General features: G+C 47.7%; 1 protein-coding gene across 2 annotated transcripts in view; it reads left to right on the top strand.

The window, feature by feature from the left end:
• The window catches only part of plekhh3 (pleckstrin homology, MyTH4 and FERM domain containing H3), a 37523-nt gene that overhangs the window by 1894 nt on the left and 19973 nt on the right, over positions 1–15656 (top strand). For both annotated transcript variants that reach the window (XM_080009337.1, XM_080009336.1), the window contains exons 2-3: positions 6045–6100; positions 12274–12371. In XM_080009337.1, the coding sequence (XP_079865463.1) occupies positions 6045–6100; positions 12274–12371 (154 nt within the window). The remainder of the gene's footprint in view (positions 1–6044; positions 6101–12273; positions 12372–15656) is intronic.

Here is a 15656-nt window from a genome sequence, read left to right on the forward strand (position 1 = left end):
GTTTACTGCACGCCTACAGGACTCTTCTCTGTTGGCAGGCCCTGCTGCATGCTTGCAGTCAACTGGTAGAGCAGAGAAATTGTTGAGAAACAGTTGAGTTCTCCAGGGTTATTCTCAGAAGCAGAGCAGAAAAGCAGGAGTTCGAGAAGGATCAGGACAACCTCTGCTTCCCAGGGGTTTTCAGAGAGGTGTCGCCGGGCAGCACTGCTCTTCTTGGCAAACATCCACCTCCAGAGGTCTTGTGCACCATCTGTCTGCTGCGTGTTTGCCCAAGAAATCCAACCGTGCTCCATGATCTGAATCAATACAGGAACACCTCCCAATGGAGAGGGCTGATGGAGAGGGAACCTGCCCCCAGTCGCTACTGCAGGCCTCCTCTGTCCTCTACTGTTATTTGATGCTTCATTCAGAGATTTGCTGCTCCCCAAAGAAGAAGGTGGGGAGGTTTCCGAGCTGTCATACCTTCCCTTATTTGTTTAAAATAAGTCGGTCCAGGTATCGAAAAACGCTTCTATGATATTGACAGAACTGCATGGATACTATTGAGTGTTAAGATCTGTGGCGTTCGTCACCAAAATAAAAAAGCCCAAAAAATCATAATAAAGGTTTGTACAGTAATGGTTAATATGTTTTTTTTTTTTTCTTGAATAAACTGACAAAACAGTTGTCAGTCTCATTGTAGCTTGGTGTGTCCTACTGATGTTAAAGTCTCTTAGCAGTAGTTTAGGGAGAAAGCTCACTAGCCAGAATCTACCTGATCCTTACTCATCCAACTGGTGACTTTATACACCTGTCATAAGCTGTATAAGTTATTCAAAATGAATGTAACGTGTACAGAAATTAACTGATTAGCAGGTAGTTAATGGAAGGAAAAGGATGCCATTGACCACCGCCTAAAAATAAACCACCAAGTTATATGTTCTAATGCCACAGTACTATAATGAAAAAAAAACCTCAAGACTATTAAAAATAGGTCTACACAGTTAAAATATCTATATGAGAAATAAGGAAGAGAAATTAGCTTCTTTTTTTTTGTGTGGACAACCAGGTCTCAAAACCAATTTTCTGGGGAGACAATACGGTTATGTTGACTGTCCTGTAGGAACAAGGTTTCGATTCACGTCAATCTGATGTTCCCTTCTCAAATGAAAAATCCCCCCGCTCTGATATTGGATTTTGTCTGCTGTAAATCGAATTGGGCTCCTCGAAGGAGGAAGGAACTGATTAAGTTGTTGCCAAACGGTGCTTGTTTGCGCTGTGGTCTGTAATGTTCCCCTCCTGTGAATATTTCACCTTTTCAACTCTTAGTGCTATGCAATGTCTAATGGTATTGATCATCAGTTATATGCAAACTGTTTCCTCTTAACCTGCTTTGAAAAGTCGACTCAGAGCCAGTCATTACAGCATGTTAAGCCAACTCCATCAGATATGCTCCCATGCAGTTCTCCAAGAACCTTCTGGACTTTGGTGAGGCTGCGTGGTCAGACCCAGAAGGATCTGTGTTTACATGTTCTCCCCATCTTGACAGGGGTTTCTTGCTGAAGCCCTTGACCGAGGCGTCGTTAAAGTTGGTAAAATGCAGAGGACAAATGTGTGGTTGAGATCTCAGTGTGGGGCTGGGGGCTGGGGATTGGAGGTGGGTGCGAGGGAGGAGGTTTTAAGACGAGTTGAGGGAAAGCCCTTCGGGGCATCCTCCGTTGTTTGCTCAGCCTGCTCCACCACGTCCTACATTCGACAGCTGGCCACACCTCCCTCTCGGTGTGTGTTTTGAGTCTTTTTGGGCTGTTGGAAGGTCTCGTCAGCTCCTGCCAGGGATCACAGCCACACGGTGCCGGTGCTCTGCAGGACCTGCACGGCCCCCTGTGTCGCTTTTCAATGGCACGACAGCCGTGACGTAGCAGCAGTAGGAGGATTTATCTGAAGCATTTGTTTTTCCTCAAGTTACGTGTGTGAACAGTATCCTTCAACAGTTATGTATGAATTGCTATTGTAAACATTGAAAGTAACCTAGTTATCTGAAATGTCATGAGAAATAGGGACCGTTCGTTCAGCACCACACAACAGTGATATAACAACCGATCGCAACAAAGGAGGAACCTGAAGCTGCTTTATGTCTTCGTCCGCATTTTTCAATTTTGTGACTATTGCAACTGACCAATAGAAGGCCGGCAGTGCGGTTTAGTTCCACCCAAGTGGCCGTTTGGGACACTTGGTACTGGGTCTGACTAGGAGCTAAAACCAGCAGACGCCTGCGGGCTCTGGCACTGCAGTGGAAAAGTGCCGTCGCTGTCCAGAAAGCTTGTTGTTCTGTCAGAACACGCCGTGACGTGTGAGGTCCGCAGCACTGGGGACGCACGTCCTTCTGCTGCTTGTTCTTAAGCGTCTTCTGACTTCTGAGCTTGGAACCGTGACTCAGTTCTGACTCGAAGCCTTGGAGCACAAGGCCAGGACCAGGACCAGGACCTTCTTGTTTACAGTCCCCATTCAGAGGAACGACTCAACAGCTGCCCAAACAGTCCCACAGCTTTGAATGCCTCCAGTGTTGGGACAGAGCGGCCCTAATTTTAGGACGGGATATCCGTCATGCTCTCTCTCTCTCTCCCCCTCCCTCTCTCTCTCTGCCTCTTTCTCTCCTGTTCATGTTTCCACTAAAGTTTCTGTCAACTTTTCACTCTGTGGAGTTGCATTCACCTTCACACCACAGTTTTTGATGAATGTGGAGAGTGGCAATGTGCATGCTCCCAACTTAGTTCTCCCAACGCGCACGCTCCCAACGCGCACGCTCCCAACATACACGTTCCCAACGCGCACGCTCCCAACATACACGCTCCCAACGCGCACGCTCCCAACGCGCACGCTCCCAACATACACGCTCCCAACGCGCACGCTCCCAACGCGCACGCTCCCAACGCGCACACTCTCAACGCGCACGCTCTCAACGCGCACGCTCTCAACGCGCACGCTCCCAACGCGCACGCTCTCAACGCGCACGCTCCCAGCGCGCACGCTCCCAACATACATGCTCCCAACATACACGCTCCCAACATACACGCTCCCAACATACACGCTCCCAACATGCACGCTCCCAACATACACACTCCCAACATGCACGCTCCCAACATGCACGCTCCCAACATACGCACTCCCAACATACACGCTCCCAACATACACGCTCCCAACATGCACGCTCCCAACATGCACGCTCCCAACATACGCACTCCCAACATACACGCTCCCAACATACACGCTCCCAACATACACGCTCCCAACATGCACGCTCCCAACATGCACGCTCCCAACATACGCGCTCCCAACATACACGCTCCCAACATACACGCTCCCAACATACACGCTCCCAGCGCGCACGCTCCCAACATACACGCTCCCAACATGCACGCTCCCAACATGCACGCTCCTAACATGCACGCTCCCAACATACACGCTCCCAACCTGCACGCTCCCAACCTGCACGCTCCCAACATGCACGCTCCTAACATGCACGCTCCCAACATACACGCTCCCAACCTGCACGCTCCCAACCTGCACGCTCCCAACAAGCACGCTCCTAACATGCACGCTCCTAACATGCACGCTCCCAACATACACGCTCCCAACCTGCACGCTCCCAACATGCACGCTCCTAACATGCACGCTCCCAACATGCACGCTCCCAACATGCACGCTCCCAACATACACGCTCCCAACATGCACGCTCCCAACATACACGCTCCCAACATACACGCTCCCAACCTGCACGCTCCCAACATGCACGCTCCTAACATGCACGCTCCCAACATGCACGCTCCCAACATGCACGCTCCCAACATGCACGCTCCCAACATGCACGCTCCCAACATGCACGCTCCCAACCTGCACGCTCCTAACATGCACGCTCCTAACATGCACGCTCCCAACATACACGCTCCCAACATACACGCTCCCAGGATACACGCTCCCTACGTGCACGCTCACTACATGCATGCTCCCTACGTGCACGCTCACTACGTGCATGCTCCCTATGTGCATGCTCCCAGTATACACGCTGCCAACGTGCACGGACTCTGCACGTTGGCAGCGTGCAGTCACGGAACGCTGGTTTATATTTAGTTAGTGTCGTTTCAATGCTGCACATCTGGAGCTCAGCTCCACTGGCAACGTCCAGGTATTTCCTGATGGAGAGAAAGCAAAAAAGAAGGATGGAGGCGTCATGATGTGTTCATTCTGTGACTCAGTTCCGCTCATCCCCCTCCTCCCTGTTCCGTCTCTTTCTCCGTCTGTTTTTTCTCTCCCGCTCTCTCTCGGTCTCTTTGTGATTCATTCCTTCTTGATCCAGATTCCTCTGTCAGGACTCTGTTTCCCAGACTCTTCTCCTGAAAAACAACATTTTAAAGCGCTGGGTAAAAGGCACTAATCCTCGTCATGAATCGTGATCTGAACAGGAAGTGCAGTGATCGGATTAATCACAGCGCTTTAAAGTGGTAATCCCTAAGATTATTTTGCGAGAAAAATCCCATATTTGATAATTTATTTCTGACTTTATAGAAACAGCCACTCAATGCATGTGCTGTCTGCATTGTTGGTTTTCTAAAGCAGCGTAGCGAGTTACTACTGTATATATACACTTACACTTCTTTTTCTTGAGTCAGGACTATTCTCTCAGGTTCTCTTGAAGTTTGAGATTTGCAGATCCTCTATGTTAAGCATTAACTAAATCCCATCAGGGCTTGACAGTAGTGGTTGCCCCAGGCAACTGGATTTGGGCTATTGTCGACCATCTTGTGTGGTCCGGTTGCCGTTGTCAACCGCTTTTCATAAGTTAAAAACAAAACAAATGTGGTAAAAATCTGTATGTTCAGAGACTTCCATCAAGAAAAATGAGAGTTGTTGGTGCATTAATTTACTGTCAAAAATGGTGAAACAAGTGAGAATATTGAAACATGGATTATTATGGGTGAGGCGGTTGCCAAGTGATTATTGGACACTGACTTCTAGAGCTCATTATCTCCAACTTCTTACTTTATCTTTTACCCTACTACATTTCAAATATCTAAACTTTTTACTCCATTTCAAATATATACTTTTCCTTGTAGATACAGAAAAAAAGGTCCAGTAGTACTTTATAGACTTTGTTATATCAGGGTGCTGGCTATGACAAGTACTTTTACTTTGAATACTTTTATAATATATTGTATTAATGTATAAATGTATTATATACTATATATAATACACTTATGAACGAGTATTTGTATACTTTGGCTAAAGTAAGAATGTCAAGGTGGTACTTTACACTTACATAATTTTGTGTGTCAGGGTATTTGTACTTACTGCACTAAAGCTTGTGAGTCCTAGTACTAGCTGCCTCTCTGGGGTTTTCTCGGGTCACTGTGTAAAAGGAAACCTCCGTTCCTCTTCCCCAGCTTCGCAGTTTGCTGTGAAATGAAAGCTTCAATGTCCAGCCCATGAAGGCCATTTGGTTTGTCTGCCAGCAGGGGGCGGGCGGGGGGTGGCTGACACCTGAGAGGCAGGGGGAGGGGTTCACATCATTACATTACATTACATTACATTACATTGATCAGACGCTTTTATCCAAAGCGACTTACAATTGTTCAATCACCGACAGACGCAGCCATCAGGAGCAATGAGGGGTTAAGTGTCTTGCTCAAGGACACTACAGTATGCTAGCAGGAGGAGCCTGGGATCCAACCAGCAACCTTTAGATTACTAGACCACCAGCTCTACCGCCTGAGCTACCATCGACCCATCATGTACAAACTCTGTAACGTACGTCCTTCTCTGCCAGCGAAGGAAGAAGTACTCCAAACTTCTACTGCAGTAAAAGTACAAATACACTAGAAAACGAACAATGAAAGTACCACATTGGCATTCCTGCTGAGGTCCCAGGATGCAGCTGGAGACGTGCAGCGTTGTCCTTGGTGAAGATGCTCGCTGCAGCACTCCTAGTGGAGCGTTGAGGTATCACAACACACCAGGAGGGTGACCGGGTTTCTGATTTTCTTTTCTCTTTCTTGCTCTCCTTCTGACAGGCTCCAGATGAGGAGAGCGTCTCTCCACCGACACCAACAGCCAATGGATCCAACGGGTGAGGATGGGGGGGGCGGGTTCTTTTATTTGGCGTCGGCTCCTCGTTCTGCGACGCCCTGCTCCTCACATTTCTGCTCCTGACACCGATCACCTTCCTGTTGCAACAGTAATCGATTCTCTCACACTTCCCTGCGCAGAGCGAGTTGCCTCACGGGTGTTGACCACAAGGACACACACACACACACACACACACACACACACACACACACACACACACACACACACACACACACAGACACACAGACACACTCAGGGTTCCTGTTGCTCTGTAGCTAAGGTTTTAACTTACGAGGTGTTTCTCTGATAATCCATTCCACTCTGGTGACTCTGACTTGCTGTATGACCTTGTGTGACCTTGTGTGAGCTCACGCTGTGACCTCATGATGACAGGTAGCGAGATGCTCCATCTAATCAAACTGTCCGTCCCAGATATTGACGTGTCTGAGGAAAATCCGAAAACCCCCCCCGCTGGGTCCTATCCCCGGGGGCGGGTCGGACCCCACGAGCCCCCCACCCCCCACTGTCCCAAAAACACTTGATATCAAAATGGATTCGATGCCCCCAGAGATGCCCCCCCAAGCTGAGAGTAGATTGAGTACAATGTGAAAGTACTCACTAGTACTTTGATGGACCCAGACCCCCTGGTAGACTAAGCTCTGGTTCAGAGACTCCCTTCCCCCTCACAAATATATACAAACTTATTAAAATATATTACAATTTTAAATATATAATAAGAAAGCAAAAACTACTACTCGGACTACTACTATTTTTTTGCATTAAAATAAAAAAATGTTTATGATTCATCTGCAGGCTTGATTAATTCCTCCTCACACTGCCTCGTGTGGTTGGGAGGGAGATGGGTGGAGGGATGGGTGGATGGAGGGATGGGTGGATGGATGGATGGGTGGATGGATGGGTGGAGAACTCTCATGTCTCTCAACTCTCACCCCCTCTCTGTAATCTGACATCAAAACACGGACTTCCACTTCTGCACCTTCTTCTTTTTGCACATTTTTAACTGTACATTTTACACTCTATATCTATATGTTTATAACATATAGATATGTTCATATATATATTTATATATAAATATGTTTCTTAGTAATTATTATATGTAGTATGTAAATATGCTGTATGTAAATATGTTGTATGTAGATTTGGAGTAACAAAAATAATTTCTCCCTGGGATTATTAAAGTATTTCTGATTCTGATTCTGATGTCACCATTCAACACATTTGTAAATTCATCAAGATGGAAATCCAAATTAGTTTTGGCTTTTGGAAGAATCCTGCAAGTCACCATCTCACGATGTCCTCCGTCAAAGTTTCCATCAGACCCCCCCCCCCAACTTCCTGCCCCCCACTCTCCCTCGCCCTCCTTCTCAAAACACTTTCTTTCTTTCTCCCTCGTTCAGAATTCCTTGGCTCTGGTCTTGAGTAAACAGCGTATTTTTAGCTGAAGGTCGTTTGGTCCCACTCTTAATCACCACATTCCCATTTTCCCACCGTGTGTGTGTGTGTGTGTGTGTGTGTGTGTGTGTGTGTGTGTGTGTGTGTGTGTGTGTGTGTGTGTGTGTGTGTGTGTGTGTGTGTGTGTGTGTGTGTGTGTGTGTGTGTGTGTGTGTGTGTGTGTGTGTGGTGTCATAGTACACAGGAATGGGAGTTGAGGATGAATTCCTTCAAAACCGAGCAGCGTTGACCTCCTGCACCTGATGCTCATTTCTGTCTTGGACTCGGGTGTAGACCAGGGCAAATACCACAATGTTTTGGATGAAAATCAATCATTTTTGGAGGGTGACTACTGGTACTTTCATGAGAAATACTGACAAACCAGTCATTAATAAAATGGATATTATGACAATTGATTGGAAGCTAGAACAATCTATGAAGTTCAGAAAACTACAAACTGCTCTTTTCTCTAATGCTCATTGAAGACATTTAACTAAACCATGTGACCAGAACGCCAGACAGTACCTAGTCTCATATTATAATATTTTATATATATCCTGCATCTACAGTATGATGTGTGCCAATATTACCATTTCATAGCAGATCATTTTGACCCTAACCTTCAGGATATACAATATTATTAGGATATAATTGTTCATTCTAAAGGGGAGTTACACCTGTCCCCTGCTCCTGGGCTGGACACCTCTGATCAGACTGGGGCTTCTGAAGCCTCGGTCCTGGTCCTGGTCCTGGTCCTGGTTGTGGTTGTGGTTGTGGTTGTGGTTGTGGTTGTAGATGGATGGTGTCCACTGAGCATACAGACCTTGTGATAACTGTTCAGGTTCTTTTAATGAGATGTGTGTATCTACAATATATCGATCATCGTCCAACCACAAACACCAATATGTCTGTTTTCTACGCTGACCCACATGGTCCAGACCCCGGAGCAAGGCTCTGCTTTCCTGCTTCGAATTAGAGCCTGTTGACCTGATCACACCAGGAACTGGAATCAATCTGAAATCAATCATCTCTGGGAGCTACAACCAGACAACGAGCTGCAGCCAACTGCTACCGACAGTCTGGTGGTTTTGGTGTAGACAGACAATAATGATGGACTACTGAAAAGGTCAATTGACAGTGTCTACTCTTTGGGCTGATGTTGGTCCATTAGGTTTTAGAAATTTGTTGAGATTTGAAACGGAAGCTCTAACACTAGTGGTCGTTCTCTCTCAGACCTGTGGACACAGAACCTAGCAAACACGGTGCCGTCTCTGGTGTTCTGCCAATATTTTGAGATAAACACATGATGCTCCTAATTCCTGGTCAGATCAGATGTTGGTCAGTGATTTTAAATACTGCCAGCTCTGTTTCCTGCCGAGCCTCGGTTCCTTACCTCCCTCCTTCCCTCACTCCTGGGCTCCTTCCCATCGCTGCAAGAACTTTCTTGAATCTGCTGCTGTTTCCATGTGTTGCTTCTCACTTTCACAGACGGGGAATGTGGCGTCTTTTTTTCTTGTTTGTTTGTGCTCATCTTGGAGAACAGCAGAATATATTCTGGGCCTCCCTTTTTACAAACGGGTTTGTTATTTTACTCTTTGAAATTTGAGCTTTGTAACAGTAAATTGACTTTTAGAGAGAGAGAGAGAGAGAGAGAGAGAGAGAGAGAGAGAGATTCATTCATTCTGTGGATCTGCCCTCGCTCCACTCTCCATGTTTCTAATCCCCATGTCAAATTGTTTCCTGCTCTCCACAGGAAGTCTCCCCCCCTTCCCAGTCATGGACTCAGCTGGGGCTTCTGGGAATGTGGGGGAGGCAGCATGGGGGGGGGCTCATGATGCTGCAGGACAGCTGTGCAGCACCCAGGGGTGTCATTAGAAAAGAGTGGACCCTTCCAGAACCATGTTTGCCTGAGTGGCTGTGATGTGCTGTTCACCACTCCCTCCAGAAAATACTGCATTACTTTCCATAATGCAGCCATAGAAGACCACATATCATGGTGCTACAAACCAAAATCTGAGAGGATATCGAGTCTCCTGTTACAATATCCATATTATGGTGTGGCGCGGTGCTTGCACTGCTGCCTCACAGCAAGAAGGTCCTGGGATTGATTCCCAGGACCATTGCTCCGGGGGGGTTATCTCCCGGTAGGGGCCTTTCTGTGTGGAGTTTGTTCTACCCGCGCTCACATGGGTCTCCTCCAACAGAAAAAAGGACCCAAATTAAAAACATGTAGAACACTCCCTGTCCTGTCCCTGACCACGACTTGGATCCACCACCTGGAATTGGTCCCTGGACGCCAACGTAGTGAAGGCTGCTCCTGGAGGAAGGACAGCTGGGAAGGGAGAAACGCAAAAGCCAAAATTCTCCAGTCACCACTCCCTGTGTGTGTGTGTGTGTGTGTGTCTGTGTGTGTCTGTGTGTGTCTGTGTGTGTCTGTGTGTGTGTGTGTGTGTGTGTGTGTGTGTTTTAAGTGCATTGGCACCTGTGAGACCAATAAAATGATGCTGATTCTATTATATGGACACAGTATGTGGTCCAGCCCCCTGGTCTGATCAGTCCCATGTTTGAGAGCCTGGTTCTGTTCTGGACAGTTAGAACGTGGAGCTGAGTTCTGTTCGAGCTGCAGTAAGGTTCCAGTCCGTGGTCTGGAGTTACTCTTGGTTTCACTCTCCTCTTCTCCGCCCACCAGAGGCAGGAGAGTTCAGCACGTGTGGACTGATGCCTGGTATAGCACACGCTCAGTCTGGCCGGGAGGTGAAAGTCCAGACTCTTTGTTGGTTGTGTGGCAGGAGGCCAGCGTTTCCTGGTAGCGTTTCTCAGAACATTGTTGGCATTGGAGCCAAGGACGGGGACACAGAAAACAACATGTTGTCACCGTGTCTTTTGTTACACAGTAATGTAGCTGGACAATATTGACAAACGCGAAATACCTCGATATGGATAATTTGCCGATATTTTGGGGAGGACTACTGGTGTTTTCATACCATATTCATGCAAGGGAATATTTTAGAACCAATCTTTTGCAACATTTCTATTATGACCATTGATTAGAACAGAAGAACAATCTCAGGGTCAGAAAGCTGCATTACTTCACTGCTTCCACCCCTTATCTGCCTCCATCTGAACACGACGTTGCAGAGAAACCCTTGTGTGCACCTATTATTGCTTCTAGGCTATTTTAGTCCCCAATGACAGGGCCACTGAGAGTCAGGACTTATTTGCAGACAATAACACAAAGTGATCCTTTGTATCGCGACTGTTCCCCTGCAGACCAGCCTACATTCTCCAGCCGAGGCTAAATGTTCTACAGCTCAGATCTGTCTGGGGCGAGCTGCATATAGACCGACGCTGCCCATCTGCTGCATGTTTGGGTTTTAGTCTGGGGTCATTAACAACCCCTAATAAGAGGTGTCCTCACATTTCTTGGTTTATTTGAATGCCATGGCAGGGTGGCAGCCTAGGTGCTGTGCTCTGGAAGGTCTCCGTTGACAGACGTGCAAGCTTGGGTTTAAAATCCAGACGCCGTAAAACACGACACCAACCGATCCCGGTCCACCACCCGGCGTTACTCCTTGTACAAACTGGACAGACGGAGCACTCTGCTGTCTAGAGTTTCACTGTATGTCCAAGCATCACCTCAAACCAGAGGATGAGGCCAATCCACAGGGATCTGCAACTGCACTTCATGTACTTTATTGCGGGTGTTGATATGTGTGCATGCACATGCATGCTAGTCATCCAGAAGCAGTGTCACAGAGGACGCTCAGAGGCAGGTGTGGATTAGATCAGGTCAGAACGACCATATGCAATTAAAGAAAATGGCCGTCATGGCGATCTAAGATGAGGCTGATAGGCTTTATTAAGACTTATTGATAAAGTCTTGCCTTTCGTTATGAGAGAGTTTCAATCAATACGGGTGTTGGATCAGGTGGCAACCAGACGGTGAACATCCCCCCCCCCCCAGGGGGGGGGGGGGGATTTCCTAAGCCGAGCTCTCGGAGGACTAAAGGAAGGAAGGAAGGAGATATTCATCATCCTCCAACTCTGGTTAGATACAGGAAATGAGGAGAATAAACCAATAATGAGACAAATAAATGAGGAGAGATAGACCCTCCAAACAATCTTAATGGGTTGGAAATGGACCTTGGCCTGAGATAACAAGTTGTAGGGCTGTCCGCAGCACTGCCTCAGCAGATGTTGGATGGACTGTCTGGTGGTTGCAGCGCTCCAGCGGAAGCTTTGTGATGTTGGTGTATTTAACTACCCAGGCCTGTGACCTGCTGAACTCTCCGTCTTCCCCCGACTGGCGTCTCACTGTCACGTTTATTTTCAGTTCCTGGTTCTTGGATGCTCAGCAGCCAGAGTGATAACAGAGAGATGAGCTGCTGCCCACGGTGCTGGGGGTATCTTTCTCTTTATATATTTATACATCCATGCGTGTGTGTGTGTGTGTGTGTGTGTGTCTGTCAATGTGCTAGCGTGCCACTAAGGAGGGAAAGCGTGAGGAGAGATATTCACGGCTCTTGCCCCCCCACCCCCGCCCCCCCAGTCTCTAACCAGAGGCAATGGAGGGGCGATGGAGGGGTGCTGGCAGGACTTTTTGGGGGGTTCTCCTCTCCCCCTCGTCTCTGGGCCAGCTGGCTCAAATGAGAGGGTGCCTTCAGGGGGTTGGTTGGTGTGGAGAACGAAGCAGGATTATTTATTTACCTCTCTCGCATGCAGGCACGCTGGTCCAGAGGTTTCTGATGAGATGAAGAGTCTGGTCATAGAGAAGAGGAAGATGGTCGTGGAGGAAGAGGAAGAGGAGCCGCTGGTCAAAGGTGAGTCGGTGCGATCAAGCTGACCAAGCTGTGAGATTGTAATTGGTAGCGGCAAATTGTCGATGGGTTGAATGACGAGGTCAGGCTAGAGCGTGGAATGCAACTCATTGAAGTTAAATGAGAGAACTGGGCACTGTTGGAGGAGCCTTCAGGCTACAGGACGCAACAGCCCTGATTTTGATTAACTGTAATCCCAACACAGGTCGACTTCATTTCATCAGATGTGTTGGTGTCTGTAAGGATCTTTTTTAGATGTGGCACTGGCAACTGTCTCCGTTTCTGAAATTAGCCTGTTGTGTTGTGTTGTGTTGGAGTATATTCCCTTTGAACTTTCAGGCTTTCAGCACAGCGTTTGATTCATTTCATAGTAGATACAACTGCATAACTCAGTGTCTGTTACCCGGGTACAACACTTCCTGTACAACAATATAACTTCCTTGCAGTGTACTATCCAGGATACAGACTCTTAGAATTAGTAAATCCAAAGGGTCACACTGTGTCATAGTATGTCGACTGTTTCATCTGGACTGGGGAAGGATAATTCCAGTACTGATAGTTATTCACAGTTGATCTTATACCACAAACATTTAGCTTAAAATGCAAGTTATTTAATCAGCCCTCTTCTGTCCAGTCCGTGTTGTACTCCCTCCGCTCCCAACACATGTGGCTTCCAGCTGCTGCTCCTCCGGGCCGCGTGGCTCATGCTTTTGAGGAATGATTTCAGTGACTATTCTGGTCCAATCTTCCTGCTACCGACAGCTAGCGCTTGGATAGGTTTCGTCCTGTTTGGGATGGCGGCAGTCTGATCGGCTAATTCTGACAGCAGTTACCATGCCTTGTGGCTGGCCGCCCCCCGTTCCCTGTCCCCCTCCACCCATCCACCGCCCGCTGTCTGTCGCCATCCTTGTCCCCTCCTCGGGGAGAGCAGCAGGTTGAAATTCCTTCTAAAACTGGGGAAGCGACTCAGGGTGGTTCTGTCTCCAGGCAGTTCTTCGCTTCCACTCTTCAGTAGTGAAGTCCACATCATCGTAGGGCCTCTACACACTGTTCAACTGCGGCCTTTGTTCTTCAGTCAGTCCCAGACAAAACTCTGTCGTCCTTAACAAAATCTTTCATTGTGACCAATGGTCCGCTGTCTTGGGTAGTTCAGGGTATCTGGGGTGGAGTCCCAGATTCTAACAAAGTTCTGAGAGAGAGCCAGAAGGTTTGCACTGTACTCCATAACACTGTCCTGTTACTGCTTGGACAGACACCAACAGGAGGTGTCTAGCCATACGATGACATGCTATGCTAGCGTGCCAGCAAAACATCCATCTCATTAATGCAAGTGCTTGTTGTTTCCATGACAACATTTTGTGTCCTGGGTCATCTTGTTTCTGGTTTTTTTTTTCATCTTGTTAAACTTTTCAATTCTGATGAAGGTATTGGTATTGAAAACTAAAATATGTCTTCAAATCAAACGTAGTGTAACCTGATAAACTGAGTTGGTTTCAGCTTGACTTGAGAACTTTTTTATTACATTACATTACATTTCGTCATTTAGCAGACGCTTTTATCCAAAGCGACTTACAATTATTCAAACACCAACGGACGCAGCCATCAGGAGCAATGAGGGGTTAAGTGTCTTGCTCAAGGACACTACAGCATGATAGCAGGAGGAGCCTGGGATCGAACCAGCAACCATTAGATTACTAGACAACCAGCTCTACCTCCTGAGCTACCGTCCCCTCCTTTATGAAGGTAAACTTAACTCAGCTCATTTTCTGTTTTAATATTTAAAACTGAAGATGACCCTTTATCACTTCAGATTCCGTTTCCCACTGCGGGGGTTGGACTGAGAGACTCACTGTTTGCACAATCAGAGTTTTTGGGTCCAAGTCAGGGGTCACAAATGAAACAAATTAAGGGTGAGCCACGGCCCCCAGGGGGACATTAGCACAGGGAGATGGGATCCAGATGGAGGGCCAGGGAAGGTCTGCCGCCCCCACCCCCCCTCTTTCCATTTCTATCCTCCGTTATCGTTCCGACATCAAACACGCTGAGAAACAGGAGTTGTGGGACGCCCCCTGGTGGAGACAGCGGTGTCCAGGTAGATCCCACAGGGCCAGCCACTGCTTCGCTCTGATGTGGTGGGTCTTGGTTCATGGGGGTTTATGGGGGTCCATGGTGGTTTGTGGTGGTTCATGGTGGTTCATGGGGGTTCGTGGAGGGTCATGGTGGTTCATGGTGGGTCATAGTTGTTGATAGTGGTTCATGGTGGTTAGTGGTGGTTGGTGGTGGGTTGTGGAGGTGGTTCGTAATGGGTGGTGGTGGTTCATGGTGGTTCATGGTGGGTCATGGTGGGTCATAGTTGTTCATAGTGGTTCATGGTGGTTAGTGGTGGTTGGTGGTGGTTGGTGGTGGGTTGTGGAGGTGGTTCGTGATGGGTGATGGTGGTCCATGGTGGTCCATGGTGGTTCATGGTGGTTCATGGTGGTTCGTAGAAGTGGTTAGTGGTGGTTTGTGGAGGTGGTTCGTGATGGATGGTGGTGGTTCATGGTGGGTCATGGTGGTTCGTAGAAGTGGTTAGTGGTGGTTTGTGGTGGTGGTTCGTGGTGGTGGGTCATGGTGGTTCACGGTGGTTTGTGGTGGGTCATGGTGGTTAGTGATGGTTAGTGGTGGTTTGTGGTGGTTCATGGTGGAGGTTCATGGGGTTTGTTGTCAATCGTGGGTGTCAGGGGGGGTCTGTGGTGGTTCATGGTTGTTCATGGTGGGTCATGGTGGTTCGTGATGGTGGTAGTGGTGGGTCCATGGTGGATCATGGTGGTTCGTGGGCGTTCATGGGGGTCTATGGTGAATCATGGTGGTTCATTGTAGGCTCCAACCTGCCTCTTCACGTACATCATGCAAGTGTTCTGGGACAGGAAGTACAGTAGAGGTGTTTCTTTCACCATTAAATCGGTTCTTAACCCTCTGGAGTCTTGGGTCTTAACCCCCTGAGGCGTGGAATCATTGTTATTGAGTGCAAACTCAGCTAGAAGTCTGATTTATCATTTTATCAATTCAAGACCTTCTGCAGTAAAGAGTTTACCACACAGATCTACTAAATCCATCCAAACTCAGTCTTTCAAAAGCTTTTTTTCTGGTGTTTTTTGTGACAGTTGATCAGAGTTATGGTTACATTTCAGGCAACACAAAGTTTTACACACAGCCAGAATCTCTCCTCAAATGTATATGATAAAATCCAGAGGAGGAAAACCCGGGTTCAGAAAGTAAAATTCCACTCCTGGATTTTGAGTCAACCAT

The sequence above is a fragment of the Zeus faber genome (assembly GCF_960531495.2).
Source record: "Zeus faber genome assembly, chromosome: 11".
Classification (NCBI taxonomy): Eukaryota; Metazoa; Chordata; class Actinopteri; order Zeiformes; family Zeidae; genus Zeus; species Zeus faber.